This window comes from Macrobrachium rosenbergii, chromosome 4 (genome assembly GCF_040412425.1).
Source record: "Macrobrachium rosenbergii isolate ZJJX-2024 chromosome 4, ASM4041242v1, whole genome shotgun sequence".
Taxonomy (NCBI): Eukaryota; Metazoa; Arthropoda; class Malacostraca; order Decapoda; family Palaemonidae; genus Macrobrachium; species Macrobrachium rosenbergii.
Window position 1 is genome coordinate 2886420 of NC_089744.1, and position 21149 is coordinate 2907568.

General features: G+C 37.4%; 1 protein-coding gene across 19 annotated transcripts in view; it reads right to left on the minus strand.

Moving 5' to 3' along the window:
- Window positions 1-21149, minus strand: part of Evi5 (ecotropic viral integration site 5) — a 410930-nt gene that overhangs the window by 14886 nt on the left and 374895 nt on the right. For 14 of the 19 annotated variants that reach the window (XM_067088522.1, XM_067088506.1, XM_067088500.1 and 11 more), the window contains 15 exons: window positions 13714-13816; window positions 13165-13329; window positions 12086-12214; window positions 11746-11916; window positions 11364-11545; window positions 11057-11234; window positions 9534-9692; window positions 8474-8608; window positions 8267-8365; window positions 7865-7969; window positions 7401-7634; window positions 6864-7040; window positions 5146-5313; window positions 4800-4895; window positions 3898-3999 (listed from right to left, as the gene is read on the minus strand). In XM_067088522.1, coding sequence (XP_066944623.1) covers window positions 3898-3999; window positions 4800-4895; window positions 5146-5313; window positions 6864-7040; window positions 7401-7634; window positions 7865-7969; window positions 8267-8365; window positions 8474-8608; window positions 9534-9692; window positions 11057-11234; window positions 11364-11545; window positions 11746-11916; window positions 12086-12214; window positions 13165-13329; window positions 13714-13816 — 2203 coding nt within the window. Of the gene's footprint in view, window positions 1-3897; window positions 4000-4799; window positions 4896-5145; window positions 5314-6863; window positions 7041-7400; window positions 7635-7864; window positions 7970-8266; window positions 8366-8473; window positions 8609-9533; window positions 9693-11056; window positions 11235-11363; window positions 11546-11745; window positions 11917-12085; window positions 12215-13164; window positions 13330-13713; window positions 13817-15053; window positions 15969-21149 lie in introns of all 19 variants that reach the window. The other 5 variants (XM_067088529.1, XM_067088562.1, XM_067088535.1 and 2 more) reach the window with 1 other exon arrangement.

Consider the following 21149-nt stretch of genomic DNA (forward strand, 5'->3'; position numbering starts at 1 on the left):
TCACATTGCACTTCCTGCATATGGGCAAGATGTTATTTCCATCTACTGTTTTTTGAACATATCTGGTTTTTGTGGCCTGATCTTGTGCTGCGGTTAGCATTCCTTCTGTTTCCTTCTTGAGTTCTCCCCTCTGTAGACACTGCCATGTTTCATCGCTGGCCAGTTCTTTAGTCTGTCTCATGTACTGTCTGTGCACTGGTTTGTTGTGCCATTCCTCTGTTCTGTTCATTCTCCTGTCTCTGTATATTTCTGGGTCTTCGTCTACTTTAATCAGTCCTTCTTCCCATGCACTCTTAGCCACTCATCTTCACTGGTTTTCAGATATTGCCCCAGTGCTCTGCTCTTGATGTTGATGCAGTCCTCTATGCTTAGTAGCCCTCTCCCCCTTCCTTTTGTGTTATGTATTGTCTGTCTGTATTTGCTCTTGGGTGTAGTCCTTATGTATTGTTGTGTTTCCTAGTTTTTTGGTCTATGCTGAGGAGTTCAGCCTTCATACACTCCACTACTCCTGTGCTGTATCTGATTACGTACTGATACTGCCCATGTGTTTATGGTTTTTGTCATGTTTCTGGTGTTGAGTTTTGACTTGAGTATCGCTTTAAGTCTCTGCATATACAGTATTCTTTCCTGATCATATCCTTCTATCATTCCCAGGTATTTGTATCTGTCTCATCTATGGGTTTTATGCTATTCCTGTCTGGTAGCTTTATCCCTTCAGTCCTTGCTACTTTGCCTTTTTGTATGTTGACCAAGGTGCATTTTTCTATTCCAAACTCCATCCTGATGTCCCCAGATATAATTCTTACAGTCTGGATTAGGGTATCTATTTCCTTGATGCTCTTACCATACAGCCTGATGTCATCCATGTCATTAATTCTGTTGTCTCCTTTCTTGAGTTGGTACCCAGCATCCATCTTCTGCAGTACTTTTGTCATGGGAATCATGGCTACTACGAAGAGTAGTGAGGAAAGTGAGTCGCCTTGAAAGATCCCTCTCCTGATGTTAACCTCTGATAGTCTTATTCCAGAGCTTGTACGCACTGTATTCCAGTTAGGCATTGTATTTTTTAGGAAGCTGATGGTGTTTTTCTCCACCCCATATATTTTCAGACATTCTATTAGCCATGTGTGCAGTATCATGTCAAAGGCTTTCTTGTAGTCAATCCATGACATGCTTAGGTTGGTTCTCCTTCTCTAACTATTCTTCTTTACCATTTTGTCTATCAGGAGTTGGTCTTTTGTGCCCCTACACTTCCTTCTGCAGCCTTTCTGTTGGTGGGGGATGGTGTCTGTATCCTCTAAGTAGTTGTATAGCCTTTCACTGATGATACCTGTCAGTAACTTCCACACTGTTGGTAGGCAGGTGATAGGCCTGTAGTTACTTGCTATATTTCCCTTGTTCTTGTCTTTCTGTACTAAGGATGTTCTCCCTGTGGTCATCCATTTGGGCACATGGTGGTTTGTGATACAGTGCTGGGGTTGTTCTGCTATTCGTGGGTGTAGTTTTTAGCCAGTATCCATGGTCTTCATCGGGACCTGGAGCTTTCCAGTTGGGCATTTTCTTTAGTTGGTGTCCAACTGTCTATCATGATCTCGATGAATCTTTGTTTTATTCTCCCCATTTTTTCTGCCTTGACTTCCTGGAGCCATGTTGCATGTTTGTTGTGTGATACTGGATTGCTCCATATGTTTTGCCAGAGTCTCTTACTTGGTTAGGCTTCAGTAATTTCCCGGTGGTTGTCTTTTCCTCTTAGTTGGCTGTACTGTACAGTCTTTTCTGGTTGGTTCCGAAGAGTTTGTTCTGTTGGTATCTTTATTCCTGTTCATGTACCACTGCATCTTGTGCTTTGGCTTTAAGCCTGTTTTATATCTTCTACTGTGTTGTTTAGTCCCTTCTCCCGTAGTTTGTATTTCTTATTCAGTTCCTCTCTTGTTTTCTTGCTTCTTAGCCTCTTTTCTGCCATCTCTTTCAGTTTACTCAAGTCAGGACTCATCGACATGATTTGTTTTTCCAGGCGCCTTTTCCAAGGTGGTTGCTGTTTTGGTTTCTGTTGGGTTGGTTGTGATGGTGGTGTTGGTGTTTGTATCCCCATGAGTTCTACTACTAGTCTTGCTCCTGCATATGTCAGGTTATTTGTTTCTGTGATACTGGTGGTGTGTATTAGTCTCATTATTTCATTAGCTTCACTTGTTTTTTCCCCTTAATTTCTTTGTGTTGTAGGCTTTCATGGATGGGATCTTTGTTCTTTCTGTATCTGGCCTCATCCATTGTCTGATCTTTTCCACCCATTCCGACCTCTCTGTTACATCTTCGGTGTTTCCTCGTGTTGTTGTTGTTTGGTAGCTCATCATTCCTGCCATTTTCTGTGGCATCGTCTCTTAGTTTGTCCTCCTGTCCTCCGTTGCTAGGTGTCATTTCTCTTTCCAGCTCCCCCTCTTTCTGTTGTGGAGAGCCAGTTCTTTTTCTTTATGTTCCTTACTTGGTCTGCCAGCCTCTGTTCTGTTTGAGGGGTGTTATTTCTCTCATTCCAGATGTTGACCAATCTTCTTCTGTAGCCTCTTTCTGTCAGGTTGCTTCTGATGTAGCATCTCCATATTTCCTTATTTTCTTCTCTTGTCCATTTCTTCTTCTGGTTTGCCTCTGTAGCTCCAGTCTCTGGTTGCTGGATACTGTTGCTGTGGTGGTCAGTTGCTGGATGACAACCTCCGAGTACCTGACCTTCCTCCCCGTCGATTGGGCTGTATACCTAGCTGCCGGACGAAGCTCCTCTGTTGCCATAGGTTCTATTTACATCGCTGTCATTTAATCTTTCATTTCTTTCCATCATTGCTGAGTTTTGCTATTTAACCCATAGCTGGACCCTACCCCATTGGAAATAGGTACTCATTTACAGCTGAGTAGACTGAGGAAATTGTGATAAAGATCCTTTCCCAAGGAATCAACGCCGAGGATAGCGGTCACCTATCCAACGACTGACCAGCCCCAATGCTGCTTAATCAGTCCATCGATGAACAAGCCCACAGGGGCCACTGACTTGAAATTCATGCTTCCAAAGAACCTAGTGTTCATTAGGAAGAAGTAAGAGGTAAAGGAAAATGCAGAAAGAAGAGATCTTCACTTATTAAAAAATATATATACTGTACTGTATTAATAAATGGATAGAAATGTAATAAAATCCAGCACTGAGGGCAAGGTCTGATAAAAGTCTTTTGCTTCGCTTGACTACGTCAGCTACTCAGATTCTATGGATGATTCATGCTGTCCATCATCCTCAACCTAAGAGGAATCTAAACCATATTCTGCACACTTGTGTCTCTAGTGAAGAGTCAGTCCTAACAGATGAAGAAAAGAAAAATGGAACGGGAAAAGGGTTAGAAAACCTAGATAATTCTGAATAGAGCAGTAACTTGTTACCAAGTTATGGGTCAGATCTAGATAAATGCTCTGAAGTCCTGCAACCAATGACAAGGGGGTAGGAGTATGCTGCAGGTAGGCAAGAAATGACTGTGCAGTTTAAAAACAGTTTTTCACCAAAACTGGATACAGTAGTCAGTTTTCACTTCCCTGGAAGCATAGGTGCTATTAAATTAGTGGGTGGTCCACTGAGTACTGAAGAAATAGGCTCTAGTGTGATAGCATATTTCATCTGAATTCACAATTATAAAATGGACTCAAAAGTATTGCTAGCATATGATGAAGGATGAATTCATTTACATTTTCCCCCCTTATATGTAATTTTTTGTACTATAAAGAATCTTTTGTTGCCCATTATCTCTTGTGCCATTTAATAAAACATCAGAGTTTAATCACCAACCGAAAGGCTAAAGTAAGTTTTATCAGACACTACTGCTGAAGAAATGATTACCTGAAAAGTTTAAATATATATATTCAACTCACCTCTGACTTCAATTCTGCAATTTTGTCTTGAAGTCTAGGTACCTGATCACTGTCACTTCCACCAACTCGGGACACTTCACCCTCGGTCACTAGTTCCTGATTCTGCAAATTTGAGAACCAGATTACTTCAAAGTTCAGATGTGGACTCACATGAGGTTGTAACAGTTTTTACAATATTTGAAAAATGTCATCTAATTTAAGCAATGAGTGACTTAGCAGTTGAAAGTTATTTTTTTTAGTGTACTATCATCAAATTTACAAGCTTTCTTTTTTTTTCCCTTTGCAGCAATTTGTGTTAACAGTTTTCCATGTTTTGTTGCAGTGTTCATATACATGGACAGTGAAATTCTATAAACCCAAAATACTGTACTGTACAACAAAAATTCATAAAGTTTCCTCTAAACTCTTCCTTCTTTGTTAACTGACTATATTATGAAAATATATCATTCTGGGAGGTTCATCTGTATAAAACATTAAGGGGTCAAATCTGCTGTTTTGTGCATATGAAGAAAAGCAAAGCAGGGAACTTTCTGGACTATTTCAGTTCCTACTTGTAAGGCCATGGACAAGGGAGGGGTTTTCAGCACTAAACCCACCATCTGGGAAGAATTCAAAAATTAAAATGAGAAAAAATGAATGAATTAAATAACTCAAACAGTAAAAATTTATTTTTTTCAGCAAAACAAATCCATTCCATTTTGGTATTCTATATACCTACGTTGTAATACTGTACTGATTAACTGAAACATGGATTTTTTTTTTTTTCCAAAACCCCTCCCTTATAAAAATTCTGAGCATGAGCCTGCCTCCTGGATAACAAATGGTTCTTGGAAATGAAATTTTACAAGGCTAAAAAATATTCAGACAACTTAGCAAAATCTTTTATGAATAATATGAATTACCTTAAATTCTAATGATGAAATTTTTTGTGTTAATTCAGCTAGGCTCTGAGATTTCTCAGCCTCTCGAATTCTTGCCAGCATCTTCTCCTCTTTCATCTGAGGGACAAAAATTATGATCATGATTATGAATAAAAGCATACTAGAAAATACTATGATATTTACTGCTAAGTAAGTTGAGACTTGTATATTATAGCAGAAGAACAATAAAACAAATCATAAAAAAATGTTATTTTATTCAACAATGTATTTGCAACTTGAGCAAAATTGTAAGAAATTAAGGATTAAATAAAACTGTAAGAAATTAAGGATTAAATAAAAAGTATGTACGGCACAGTAAAATACAAACCTGGCTTTCAAGATCTGTATATTTTCTCTTGTGGTCACCTAATTGAGATTGCATTGTACGAATGTTGGCTTCAGCGGCATCTAAAGCCTCCTGCAATCTTTTGTTCTCTTCCTCTTGTCTCTTCATTTGATTTGTTGACACTTGTACAGCGGTCTCCAATTCCATTACCTGTGAAATTTTTAATTAGGGACATTTCTTATTTGGTTTCCCGTGATTGTGACACTCTCACCCTTTACCATATACGACTCCATTTCTTGGAGCTCGCTCTGGGGGTAGTAACCCCAGCTTTACATTTAGCTTTTCTCTGGTATCTAGCAACGGAATTACCTAGAAATAAGTGCTGAATGGATTATTTCACCGGGTGACACGGGCCCCTCCCCAGAAATAGATTTTTCCTTTGTCAAAATCCTTTTATTATTATTAAGCAGAATACAACTGTAGTTTAATTGCACATATATTGGTTGCTAAATAATCTCTTATCTTAAAAGTTTATGCATAAAAAATTCCATATCACTGTATTGCATTATTTACATGCAAACATCAACAATGATTAGATTTTATGCAACATCTTGAAAGATTGAGTTAAGTGCTCTAAAAACTCTGAATTAAGGGAAAAGGCATTTAAATATTCTAACTAAACATATGGAAGATAAACTAAGAGAACTTTTACTTTATTAGTAATTCCAACTTTCATGAAGAAAATTATCAATTAAATAATGTATCCAAAGGCCACAGCACATAACATTTTGCAAAAATATGTAATAAAACCGATCACACAGTATTCACAAAAGTATTGTCTTATTAACCTACCTACATAAGATGCAAATTCTGACTGAAATAATTCTGGCGTGGTTTAGTCAATACAACAGCATTAAAGAGAAAAATGAAGTAAGTGGTAGTTTCCAACTTACAATTCCATTAATATAATGTCTTGCATATAGCAGAAGGCTATATGTATAAAACATTAAGGCTAAGCTCTTCCCACCTAGCTGGGCAAATTATGGTACTCAACTTTACCTAGTTCCAATCTGCATACAGTATCTCACTACAGAACAATTTTTTTGGCTGAGAAGCGAGTGTAAATGTCTATAGCAATATGACCAGAGTTTGAGCTATACTACATAATAATAATAATAATAATAATAATAATAATAATAATAATAAATAATTATGTGAGGAGACCACAATACAACAATGGTATTTATAGCACCTTTACAGTAAAATTATTTTTAATGGTAGAAAGGGCAGTGCATGCTAATCCTAAAATTTAATGGGCTCATACATGATGATGACAATTTTTAATACCAATAAGCCTAATAGTGTTCCATTTTTCAGTATCTTCCTTATCAACAATGTTGGAAAAATAGTCGAGATATATGTATGTACAATATAATGAATAAGAATATAATCAAACTAGCAGCCATTCAGATATAAAGAAAATTTGTTTTTTTACAATTTGAGTACAAAAACTGATTTCCCTTGTAATTGTATCCAAATTTTTTATAGCTAAATTCTACCATGAAAAAATTACACAGGCCCTGGAATACTATCTAAAGAAATAATATGATCTCTGACAAGCATTTAAGGTTTAAAAGCTGAAGACATGAACATGGATACTTTCAAGATTTCATATTACTACTGCAATAGAAAAATAAGGTTGATTCACAGTACTCTTCAGTTAAAATAGAAGTAATACGCTGAAACAATATCAAACTAACCTTTAATCTAGCTTCTTTGAGCTCAGCCACAGCTGCGGTTTCATGAAGTTTGGTTGTCATAAGTTCTTCTTCTAACTTAGCAGCATCATTTGAGCGATCCCAGAAGAGACCCAGTTTCTTGCTTGGTGTACTTGTTGCATCTGCTTTAGCTGCCTCACTCTTGTCCCCATGATGATCCTGTGAAATTTACAATGATTACCATAGGGAAATAAAAAAAAAAGTATTTCTGATATTTATAACATTATTTTCCAACAATCTTACAATTACCTAAGGAATTTTTTTTCTATGAATTTTCTATGAACATTACAAGAACTGCATAATATCCTAAGCAGTTGTCAACTATTATTCACACCCATACTATACTTGGAATTAACAACAGAGTAGTGCTGTACTTATAATTCCTTTGCCATAAAGAAATACAGTAATGCATACTGCAAAAACACATGTCATTCAAGAACAGCTAAATTTTTTAGATAAACCATCACACGCTCCATGTGGCAGCTATATTTCATTAGCATTTATCATGTTTTCTCTTACCTGTACATGCTTTGTCCACAACTGTGTAAGTTCCTGAACTCTATGTCTAAGATCTTTCAAGGCAAGATTAGCTTCAGCTTCTCTTAGTCGCACAGCAATTAATTCCTCCTGCAGGTGAGCCACTGAGTGGTCAGGCGTTGCTTCTCTCATTTTCTTCTGCTCCTCTTCTAGTTCCTGTATTCTTGCTCTAAGATCTCGAATTAGAGCTTCTGCTTCTGCAGTTTTTAATCTTACCTGAAAGAACAGCACAGCTTTAATGACCAAAGATTCAATCTAGACACAGTACTGTATATGTAAACATAAGTACACCTAATACTGTTTTATAAATTTAAGAATTTTAAAATTGCAAAACTTTTATATGAAATAAGAAATAGGGATCATACAGGCATGTAATTTATTAATGGGAAAGAGGGACATTTCAAATACAAAAACTGACAATAAATGAAAGATGCACTATTTCTAACCTGAACTAATTCTTCTTGTAGACATTTGACTAATTCTTCCTTTTGTCTAAGTTCTTCTTCTTTTATCATCAACTCTGCCAATGAGGATTCTCTCGATGAACAGTTCTGAAAAAAAAAATAGTGGTTAATTGAGCAATCACCATCAAACATTAAACTTCTCCTACTGATTAATTAAAATGTAAAAATAATTTTACATAAACTGTATTGTTCAACATATACATGAAAATCAATGATATCATATACATAGCCATGTTTTTGAAAACATACCTTCAAATCTGTATTACTGTTTACAGTACTTGAAAATATGCAATATTATCTGAAAAAATAGATAACTACATACAGTATTTGCACTGAAAAATCAATACAACTAACCAAATTAAAAATATAAGATGTATTTATTACCTCCTCTATCATTCCAGTTAGCTTCCTTATCTTCTCTCTGGCGTCCATTAGATGTTCCATGGTTTCTCCATCATGCTGTCTTAGAGCAGCTAGTTCCCTCTGGGAAATAAATTAATTGAAACCATTAAGAATTAAAAACTGACATCCATAACAATAACAGAGTCGGGAAATATCTCAACTACAGAATGTAACTCAAGGTTAACATACCTTAATTGCAAAATTATGTTCAGCTTCTTCTGCTCGGGAAACTTGACCCTGAATGAGTCGATCTGCTAGGGCAGAGGATTCTGCTTCTAAACAATCTATTCTTTGGCGCAGCAATCTGTTCTCGGTTCTTAACCTCTGCAAGATGAAAAACAAGTCTATATATTTACTTCACATAGTAAAATTCTCTGCCTTAGCATATTTCAAATATGTGGTAAAGGCTCTGGTACTTTAATACTGCTTTGCTTCCATCATCGCAGAGATAATTTCTAACTAAAAAAGTTTTAAGGTGTCCTAAGCCCAGCAGCCTCTCCTGAAAAAAATACAACAACTGGAAATTCTTAAGCACCATAATTTATTCCATAGTATGTACGTAGTCCCTCTTATTTGTTTAATGTAACTAATTTAAGAATTTTTTACATAATGAATTTGACAAAAACTCTGACTTGACTCAAATACATTCCAAGCATTTTCCTCTATTATACCATTTCATAATTCTGTAACAAGCCAGAGCAAAATAGGTGTTTAAATGTGCATCTCATAACTCTTATTTATATAAAGATTATTTCTATGGCAGAAAACTAAGATTATCTACTGAAGTCACAGATTTAACCTCTGAGCATATTTCATTTTAATCTGATAAACAGGGAACAATAACATAAGTTTGTTATGAGACAAATTTTCTTTAAATTGCTGTGATATTTCTACAAAAAAATGTCTGATTTTCAAAGAATTTAGTATTCTACACAACATTACTTTAGAGCTAATAAGAGCTAATACAGTAATCCTTCATGAATTAATATACATTATTAGCAATAAAAAATTAATGAATGAATATAGGATAAACATTTATCACCAAGCACAGGTGTGTGCTATTGAATTCCCAATATTCAAAAGCACTGGGGTCATTTTTATTTTTAGCAAATTCTCAAATTATTGTGTATCCCAATCTTCACTGTACATAAGGAACTGGACCCATTATATAACTTACAATGATTGACTCTAAGATCATTGTTTATAATCAACAGTAATTAAGAACATGCAAAAAAGAAGAAAAGCTAACCTTTAACTCAACCAGCTCTTCTTGTTCTTTGGTTTTCATAGCAGTGTATTCCTTCTCCATCTTCTTCATCTTTTTGGCATTATAACGCAAAGAATATGCTAAAGAAAAATAGCATTCTGGGTCTGCTTCAAACTTGGCAGGCAGATCACGTTGAAAATACTATGCAAAAGAAAGTAAGTACAAGGAAGTCATGTTATTAATCTTATTCTGTTAGAGAATATATTACCCCTAGTAAACATTTTGGCTAAAGGTTATGGTTTTTGTATGTGCAATACTATTCCTGCTTTGTGAATAAAATATTGCTTTCTATTTTCAATACTTTACATTACACTATACAAAAAAAAAAAAATGTAACTTTGCACCTACTGACAGATTTTCTTTCCTTAATGACAGTTAGTTTTGCTCATGAAAATGGAATAAAACTGATTTTGACTTAAGAAAACCTGTGTTTGGTAGCCGCTGTGAGTCCTCAAAGGAGTTACATTCTCATGTCCCCCAGGGCTCTCTATATCCTGATTACCCTGAGATTTAACTCCTATAACTTTGCTGTAAGACCTTCATGTCTTCTTTCATTTTGTCATAAATAGAAAATTTTCTATATTTAGGCTTCCAATAGCTTCCCTTTTGTCTACGGCAGCTCATGAAAGCAGAAATGAGTTCTAGTCAAGAATAGCCTTAGGCCCCATTTGACTTTTAAAAAGGAGATAAAAACAGCCCATTCATATCTTGAACTGTCACTTGTGTCCAAATTACTGCACATCGTGATTTTTTATTGTTAATGGTCTGTCTTAATTTATGTTGCACACCGTGGAATGTGTTGCAAGCCTAAGGACGCTTCTTATAATTTCTCAAAACATGGCCAATAAGCCTTAGCCCAAGTCCTTTACTTTCTATAAAAGTATTAGCTGATGTTAAGAAATTTTCCCCTCTCTTGTAATTAACTGTCCATTTTTAATGTTGTTTTTAATAAAAAAAGTTGGTTCCAGGGAAGGCAAGTCATAAAATAAGATCTGATGAAAGGTGGTTTAATGTTTTTGGATGCCTATCACAAGCATCTCCCTCATGAATAAGTTTTCCATCTATTTGTGTTCTGGAGTAATTCAAAATTCCTAGCTGAAATTTATAACATCAACCTAACTTTGATTTAATTCCCAACTGATTTAAACATCAAATGCAATGTTTAGCAACTGCCACCCTTTCATGCCCATCAAAACCTTGCACTGCGTATAATTTTTCAACCCCTATTCCAGATTAGTTTATGCTTGGTACCTTGAATAAAAAAAAAAAAGACTAAGAGAACTTTCATCAAAACCAATTCAAAACCCCCTCTAATAAATCAAAGGTTAACACCAGGTGTCAGTGGAATCCCAGTGTTTATGACAGATTTTACTCTGAAGTGGCCAACTTAACATGTTTCACCTAACAATTGGAATTACATGAATCTAACCTCCACAAGTACTGAGTGCACCCTGCATTGCAAATAATAATTCATCAAAGAGGCAAATGTTAACTGGGATTCATACCTTGAGCATTCCTTCCATATCCATACAAAACAAGTCCTCCTTGCTCAATGTAAGGCAAGCCAGAGCCACTCTGAATATTACTTCCACTCCATCCACTAAGAAACAGTCCATCACACGGCATGCAAGGGGTTGAGGCAAGGTGGTAGAAAATAATGTCAGGAACCAAGAGGAGGCATACCTGTTTAATGGAAAAATAATATTAGTATAATAATAACTACCATAAAAACTCATGTTTAACAATACTGCGTACTAGATTATCAAGAACAGATGCAAATATTTACCGAGATTCAAGACATACTGTACTCACATGGATGTGTGGAAGCTCTGAGAAGTGAAGTGAGCATGAAGATCTGGCAGATGTTCTTGGATGAGACATTCTAACTGATACATACATAAACCTAGCTCTGCCATGGAGGGTTTGAACATCTCACGCATACGGTATTCCTGCATGAGCTTCACCAATACAGCAAATGCCTCTTCCTCAGGCATCTATTTAAAAACAATAAAAATTAATTCCATATTTATTCTAATTCACATATCTACTGCAATAAGTACTTGGCACCCAGATGGAAACAAATAAATTTAATTCAACTGAATATAAACTGGCTTAAATATTGAATGACGTCTCATGTTTCAACTTTTTCCCAATTAATTTTGCAGAGGAAAATTTAGTGTTTCGAAAGACAAACCTGCATGAGCAAGAGACCAACAATGAAAGCCGATCCTTGGCAGTAACCCACTTCTCGATCATGCAAGGAATAGGCCTTCATGACATTGAACAAACTTTCCTGCCCTAAACCATCTTTCTCTTTGAAGAAGTCATGCTCAGGATATGTTCGAGCAATGTCTCGACGAATAACCTTTACAGAAAAACGTAATGCAAAGAGAGAACATTTTAGTTGTTAAAATTGCACACATATGATAATCTATCAACAATCAAAAGTACTAAAAATATGTTGGATACATCACACTTTTGCAGTAACATAATGTTTATTCTATTGCAGAACTAGTGAAAAACAAGGTTCTAACCTTTTCACATGCTGACGTTGTCCTGAGGTATTCAGCATATTTACCCTTCTCGGGAGAATTATGTGCAGAACAGAGGAGCTGCCAGGTAATTCCTCGGAAATGGTGAGGAATACCTTTGCGCACCAACTCCTGTGTAACATGAGCGAATTGCACTTAAAATTTTTTTTTGCATTGACCGCTGCTTATCTTAATGTGGTTCATATCATGCTAAACACTGTTACGTTTCAATACCAGAACAGATTTTCACAAGATGACAGGACGTATCCAAGCTCAGGGAAGTGACTGAACTGAATTTTCCTTACTAATTAATCATTCATGCTCTGCATTACTTTTTTTTTTTTTAATGATCTGGCCTTTAACCACAGGATCAGTCACGTGATAGATTTCACTGAAATTTGGGAAGGATGGGCTTTAGGCCCAGGAAAAACTAATTAAATCTGGAGACAGATGAAGATGATAATTCAAGATTTCGTATTATTTTTGTGAATAATGAGAGATAAGACAGATTTTGGGATATTTTGCTAATTACTAAAAAACAAATGCCAGGACCATGATAAAAAAAATCAATGATGCGTTATCTGCCACGAAAAATTCTCAGCCAGTAAGCTTTCATGTGAATCATGAAAACTTAGCGGGTTATATGTCTACAGGTGTACTACATATCATGAACTTCAGAAGGTAATTTGATTTCGACTTTAACAGATGTATGACCTATTGAGCTATCTAGGTTTATCTAACATTTCACCGAAAATTACAACAAACTTTCTCTCAGTATTTTATTTCTTACGGTGCTGTATGTGGATTATGCATTCAAACAAGGTTTTAATTAATAATTTTGGGAAACAGAATTTTTTTAAGGTACACTTTATGTTAAATTTAACAACTTGGTGAAATTGTGGTGTGACTACGGTGTAACTAAAGTGCCTGTTGTGATTATTATATAACATCCACACCAAACTCTTAACATACAATCTAATCAAACACATTTATTCCTGCATCCTCCCAAACTAATAGAACAGAAAGCAGTTCTCAGTAAACTGAACTTCCTACTTCTAACAGGAATTTCACAGTGAACGTACCTTCAGCTGCAGACTCTTCTTCTTGTTCCATGTCTCCCAGTCGTTGACCAAACGACCCCACAATCCCCATAAATCCTCCTCGGGATCTTGCAGCTGAGAGCCTCCAGTCGAACCACCCCCAGAGGATCCACCAGAGCCTCCTGAACCTCCAGAGGCTACAGAGATCTAGGAGGACAAAAATAGGTTCAAGGCAGCTGGAAATCTCAACACTTTTACATCAAGTTGCCATGTTCACCAATGACAATCAGAAGACACTGATACATAATTTGAACATGCGTGCTTGATGGCCATTATTTCTAAGAAAAATGTAAAAAAAAAATTTTGTACAAAATGTTTCAGTATTTTCATTCTTATATTTCATGTCATATCTACACATTATTAAATACTTTTAAACTGGTTTATGTAACAATTTCACTACTAATAATTTACAAGGTTCATGGTTTCGCGAAATATAACCAAAACAGTTCCAACACTTTCGTGATGCTGTAATGAAAAAAGAAAGACGGCGCCACCTTAAGCTGCCTGCAAGTTGGGTAACAACTATTTTACCTGTGATGTGTCAGAGGATTTTCGAGAATGACCTGCTCCCGGGGCTGAGCCTACAGACTGCGTCGAGAGGGAATTCAGAGATTTGGAGTCCGTCTCGATTATCCTGAAAAAAAAAAAAAATCAAATTAGCATGCAATTTACAACGCAAGTTGCGTGCAACTAATATCTATAAACTCTGAAGAATAAGTGTGTCTCAAATCTCTCTCCAACTGAAAATTGCAAAGAAGATAGGATGAGCTAGATAAAAAAAAAAAAAAATTCTCGTGATTAAATTTTTTTTTGATCCTCAGAATATTATTACTTTTTCTTCATCCCTTCTGCAGAAAACTTTATTTCTGTAATATAAAAAATACTTAATCTATATTTACGTTAGATATTGTGGACAAGCATATCGAGCATATTTCTAAAATATTTATTTTACTACGTACATATAACCAACAACAATAAAAAAATTCAAGACACAAAGACAATATTTTACTCCAGTCCCTGCCTCACATTCAGCTCCCGCCACAAAACCACCACCACGAAATCACTAAAGCTTATTTCCTCGTTGTTGGTAGACCCAGCCCTCCAAGAGAAGAGAAAATATGAATTCAAACAAAACACGCATCTAACACCGAAAGCGGCTCTGGGAAAGGGCGGTATTTCTTCAGGCGGAATACTCTACCTAACTGCCTCCACCTCCACCTCCACCTCCACCTCCGTGACACTAAAGCCGCCATATTCCCCCCAGGCCATCCTAGCCTATCCAATAAACACATGAATAACGCATGAGGCTTATCGCCTACCGCACATGAAGATGTATAACGGTGAATAAAACAAGCGTATCTTGCCATCTAAGCATAAAAAATAATAATTCCAGAAGGAAACGTAAGCGTCATAATCATGTACATATTTTTTTAATGCTCAAACTAAATTCGTGGTACTCATTTCAAGGATGAAGATATTCCCACGTGAAGCTGAAACAGAGTAGCTCCTCTAAATGTGTATTGTGTTAATGCATCTACAGTTTCAAGTAATTAATCAACTTCTACTACAGAAAAATAGAATCTTATTAGCTGACTATACTATGAAAGAAAAATGCATATAATGAAGATCAGAAAAATAGACATATATTAACTGAAAAACCCGACTCCAATTAGAGAGAGAGAGAGAGAGAGTGACAACTGATCATCTACCATGATGTTTGGATGGAATGGAGCCAATAACTTGACGGAAAGAGCAGGCAATATGATCAACATGTCCCTGTCCCAGAGTCTCTCATGACTATGAACTGAAACGTCACGCAAGAAATGGACTGATTTCAGAGAGAAGAGAACAAAGCACCACGACGGACACACCAGTTTTTGGCGGCGATAAAGACGTCAGCGATGAAACTCCTCCGCCTCTCGGTGGTGGCTCCCACTTTAAGTTTCTCCTCCTCCTCCTCCGGCGCTCCTCCTCTGGGTCTCCTCAGCGCCACCTCCGGGACATCCTCAGAAGGACTGCCACAGGGACTGGCGACAGTGACAGTAACGGGCACACTAACAGTGGGAATGGGAATTGGGGCTGTGGCCTCCTGCGGGAAGTAATCTTCAGAAGGGGCCGACCGGGAGAGCGAGCGATCGACCAGAGGGCGAGAGGCATAACCGCCGCACATGCCGAAAACGTCGTCATCGTCGCTGCTGCTGCTGTTGTTAGCAGCGTCGTCCATGTTTCAGAGTTTGTCTAAGGACCGCCTCCTCCCACCGCCTCTTCTTTTTCCTCTCCCCCCACCCCTACTCTTCTCTTCCGGTTCTGGGTCACTGAATTTTAATTACTTTCGCTGCCAAAATGATATCGTGAGGGGTAACCTGGTGGCCAAGGTGATCTCACCAAGCATCAGTAGAGCACCGGGCCAACATGAGGACTGTTTCCTATAACGAAAGAAGGATAAGAGGAACCCTCAAGGATATAGCAGCTGTAACAGTCAAGGCGGCAGGGGCCAGGCGGCAGCCGTGGCGAGAGCCCAAAAGGACTTCTCTGAAGGATCCACTACTTCTCATGGTGGTGGTGATGACTGCGAAGGTGATGGTTTGTGACGATGATCATGGCTACGTTAATACAAGGTGTCTGGTGACGTCACGGTCTACCCAAAGGAACACACACACGCACACATACACACAAAATGTGTAACTTTAGAGGGCCATTATAGTTTAAGTTCTTGAAGGGCCTTACAAAATTAAAGGCACTTGAAAACTCATCCACTCTACTTCATCATCGTCATCATCATAATTCTGAGTAAAAAAAAAAAATTCCCAATAAGCACCAGTAAATAAAAACACTACAAACATCACAAAGTAAATATTTTCTGGTTAGATTTCATCTCAGCTGTCAGAATATCACTTGATTTTTCTTACGGTGATGACACGAAAAAATAATAATTTTAAAATCAACTCCTAGCCACACATTTTTAGAAACAGAATGGTCCACCACTAAAATCCCTTGGTTTAGTTGCTCAAAATATGCAACTACACTTTCTTAAACCAGGGTAGTAATGGAGATATGTAACTTTACACGAAAACAGTATAGCTATGTTTTAAATTTGCCACTTTCATTATCCAGCCGTCATTCGTGATTTTAAGAACGCACACAAGACTACTTACATGCAAAACAGACAATATTTTTTTCCGAGTATAATCTTTACGAGTAGTGAAATCATAAGCACAAAACATAACTTTTACTCTCACATTTACACAAAGACTTCTAACCATGCGCGCGCGTGTGTTTGTGTAAGTAAAAAGCAGACAAAAATGCATAAACAAGGGGAAAAAATTAATCTAAAAATCTTCATACGCATTCGCAAAAAAAGTCAGTCCAACCCACAGATAGGCCTAAGAAGCAGAAGAAAAGCCGTCATTAACGTGAATAGAAAAGTACATATCCGTTGAACCGATACTATCTGAAAGGACCCAGTCGAGGTGACATAGGTATAACATCCACTTTAGAAGCCTTATAGGGAAGGTAGGCTCGCCACAATACCTTCATCTCCACCCACTCTCTCTCTCTCTCTCTCTCTCTCTCTCTCTCTCTCTCTCTCTCTCTCTCTCTCTCTCTCTCTCTCTCTCACGCACAATCACAAACACACAAGAAATATTTGCAATGCATTCAAATTAACAGGTGTATAAGAAAGTATATTAGTGAAAATTATAAAAAAAAATTTATCTTGAGAGAGAGAGAGAGAGAGAGAGAGAGAGAGAGAGAGAGCTAAAAATAGTCGTCCTCCTTGAGACCCACATAAAGTGTCCTGAGCTACAAATAAACATCCACCACTTCAGCGATAAATAAACACGCACTCGACAACATCTACACACTTCAGGCCGCTTCATTAAAAAAATTAATAAGCCGCATCTTCCATTCGTCACTGCCAAGATGAATTCATTTCCTTAAGGACTCTGCATATCCTCAAAAGACCTTCTAGGGATGCTCACGGTCTAGGTATATATTGGGTATGCTAATCATGGTGCAATGCCTTTGCCCCGCAGGGGGGCGGGGGTCACGCACACAATCACTTTGGCTGGCAATTTACACCTTATTACTCGAATCTTCGTAGAGGTACTTCATGTTACATTTTGAGGATTGTTAAATACATCAATTTAACGTATTTGTCATTCATTTTTATTTCGCCAAATGAAAACTCAAAAAAAAAAAAAAATTTTTTTAATGCAAATGCTATTCGCTAAGATAAAAGTTAAAACTATTATGTAAAAGTTTATTTTTTTCACAACGACGACCCTTCGACTCTTCAAACAGATTTTAATTCCCCCTTTTCCAATCTCTTTTATTACTGAATAGCTGTACTCTCCCGATATCTGTGACATCCAGAGTAAAGATGAAGTTCGAGGCGGACAAAGAAACGCCAAAGGATTTTCTTTAAAAAAAAAAAAGAGAGAGAGAGAGAGAGAGAGAGAGAGAGAGAGAGAGAGAGAGAGAGAGAGAGAGAGAGAGAGAGAGTATTTTTCTAATCTTCAGAGAACCGCAAGCAAAACTCGAATGCAATATGCACTGAGAAACTGGCAGGTAGGTGTCTCGGGGAACTCAGTAAACTTCTGCCTCTAATGCCGGTCAGCATCAGCACAGGTTTGACATAGCTTCATAGAGACACCTTCATGGAACAAACCCGCCAAATCTGGCAGTGCCCAAGTCCTCTCTTTCGGAAGGAAACGGGGAAACGACTCTACTTTAACCTGAACTACAGGGTCGTGGCTCACGGCGCTATCATTAACCACTGCGCAAAGCCTCTGAACGTCAATGAAGCCGATATTGAAGATCCACCGCCTGCACGAAAACTGGGTCATTTGGAGCTTAGCGCGGGGGGCATCAACGGAAAATTCAATAACGGTGACAGACTACGAACAGGGAAGCCTATCTTGCTTTTATTTAATACAGCGGAAAAAACTTCCTCTATGAGAACATTTGTCAAAGGCGCTTATAAAATTAGATGTATGTCATAGCCACCATCAGAAAACCTTGTGCATGTATGCATACTTATACGTAGCCATCAATACATAAACCTTTTATACAAACCGCCAGAGAAATAAAACGAACTGCCGCCAATATTCAAAACTCCACTTCCAAACAGCATCGCAAATTGAATCGTTTCATTCAATTCGTATATAAAACAAAATGACATGGGGTCGAGACAGAGGGTCGGGCTGAATAAAAGTACATAATCTGCAATGTGGAATAATCCGTCCACTGCATAAAACTCTAATGGAAAGTTGAGTAAAACGTTTACAGGAAATCTTAGAGTCATGTCAAAGAAACTGAAAGAAAGGATTTAGGGAATTACTTATAAAAAGTAAGTTTGTGATTACGAGTTTATCAAAATGTGCGCCCTAAACAAATGGATAGAATCTCATTATTATTATTATTATTATTATTATTATTATTATTATTATTATTATTATTATTATTATTATTATTATTATTCAAAAATATAAACACAATCTTACGAAGCAAACCAAACACGCAGTAGCTTGCAAGCTTTCGTTACAAAAAATGACCAGAAGGGCATGCACATAAAATTGCACCAAAACTGAGCACATGAAGAAAACCTCTTTCACCATGAATTGTTAGAAAATCAGTAACATATATAGAGTGGCATGATAACAGCGCTTTCAAGAAAACACGGCATTACCTGTAAAACTTAAAAGGTTTAGCATCCTACGGTAGGATACCTACTTTAGAATTCCATGCCACGCAAACATGACTACAGATTTTCACTGAAGGGAATGAAATATCTCGGTATTCTCAAAATAGCTCCCCTCCCGACTCCCCACCTAAAATCTATCAGCTGCTTCAATTGCACCAGCGAAGAGCAATGTGTTGCAAACACTGATGAGGCATTAAGGATTTATATTACAAAAGCCCTGAACAATAGCTTGTGCAACAGCATATAGAGCAATGGCTAGATTCATTAAAATAGCAAAGATCAAGTATATCTCTTGTAACCTCACGTTACCATTTTTAAAACTATCCAAGCTAAAAGGAAATACTAGAACTAATTTGAACGTACATTTAATTCTCTATGATGAACTTATAAAATCCCAACCACGCCACCCCCAAACCCCAAAAGAAAAACAATGCGAGCATCAGTACACTTTCCAAACACACATTGTTCAAAGGTTAATGAATGGAATAAAATGGACATGAAATGTTTACCTCCATCGTCTCTACATAATAATAGCAGCGGCGAAGGCAATAAAATGATACAAATGAACGACCTCTTTAAAGATTCAGGCAAATCGCATATAAAATATATATATATATATATATATATATATATATATATATATATATATATATATATATATATATATATATATATATATATATATATATATAAACTCTGGACCGAACCTGTAATCCCGGAAAACGAGGGAGCCGCGAGTGCCACCTGACACCCACGCAACCTTTTTCTTTCGTGGGTGGTTCATCCCGACCGCCACCAACATCACCTGCCCGTCTCGCGACCTGAAGACCTCAGCCTAGAGCAACGTCTTTGAAAAAAAGCTCCCCATTCACTGTTAGGTTGTGCATGAAAGTTTTCTTGATTACGTCTTCTCACTCGTAGCAAGCTGCTAAACTCGGAGGAGAGTGTTCGGTCTTTGGCCTGAATTCTGTATTCTATTTTGTTCTATTCTGGAACAAGTAAGGACTCCGGGGAGTCTCAAAAACTGTAATCCCCTATCCTGATAGGTTTTGAAACGCTCATTCTCTCTCTCTCTCTCTCTCGTTTAATTATCAGACTTGTTACACTCCTTACAAACTAGAACTAAAATTTAAGGGAGGATACTCTCTCTCTCCCTCTCCCTCTCTCTCTCTCTCTCAGTAGGTTTTATTATCAATGTTGCTTTACTGTCATTCAGTCAGCCATGTGAGTATTGCCAAATTTTACAAGCTACTTTGATTATAATATGCTCTCTCAGTTTTTTATAGTTTGTAAGGAGAGAGAGAGAGAGAGAGAGAGAGAGAGAGAGAGAGAGAGAGAGAGAGAGAGAGAGAGAACCTTTCCTTCAACTAATTGTTAGGGGAGGGTGGAAAGTAAGATGGAAGAAAGAGAATATGAACGGAGGTACAGTAAAAGGAATGAGAGGGGTTGCAGCTAGGGGCCGAAGGGACGCTGCAAAGAACCTTAACTTAAGCCTAGTGCACCGCATGAGGCGCACTGACGGCACTAGTCCCCTACGGAGTTTCCTTCTTATGGATTCGACAGCAAAAATGTTAGATCGAATTAGAATTTCGTCTCGTGACACGATCGCTGAAAGGACACGTAACACCATCTTGGCCCATCTGGGAAGACACCAACGAGAAACGAAGCTGATGACACAGCGTTAAAGATATGGTTAAGCGAAACGGTACTTCTTTGAGAACATATTATCCTCTTTGGAACTCATGACATCATCATGGTCGCAGAATGTTTCTTTTGTACCTAAGCATTTCCACGGGATTCTCTTTCACGTCATTCTCTCTTTCCAAATACCAAAGCAGAGTACTACACTAAAATAAAAAAAAAAATCGCCCTTCAAACACGCTCATTCATTCAACATTCAGGAAATACTAATTCAGCATCTCCTGATGTAATCATACGTTATGATGAACTTTGTCCTCGTCTTTAAAAGAAAAGTTTGATTTTCAACTCTTAAGCTTAAGTATATAATATATATATACATATATATATACATGCGTACATACATACAACACACAAAGAGAGAAACACATGGCATTTTCAACAATGAAAAGCGACATCGAAACGTGATTCCTGCCACTCAAGCACCCTCCCAAAACGCCCTCGCGATGAGTAATAGCAATTTGGTCCCTCCCACAATTCACGCCCATTAACCCACTATTACCATAAGTACTGGCTACCTCCTTGAAACAGGGTGTCACATAAAGACTGCAAAAACAAGACCACT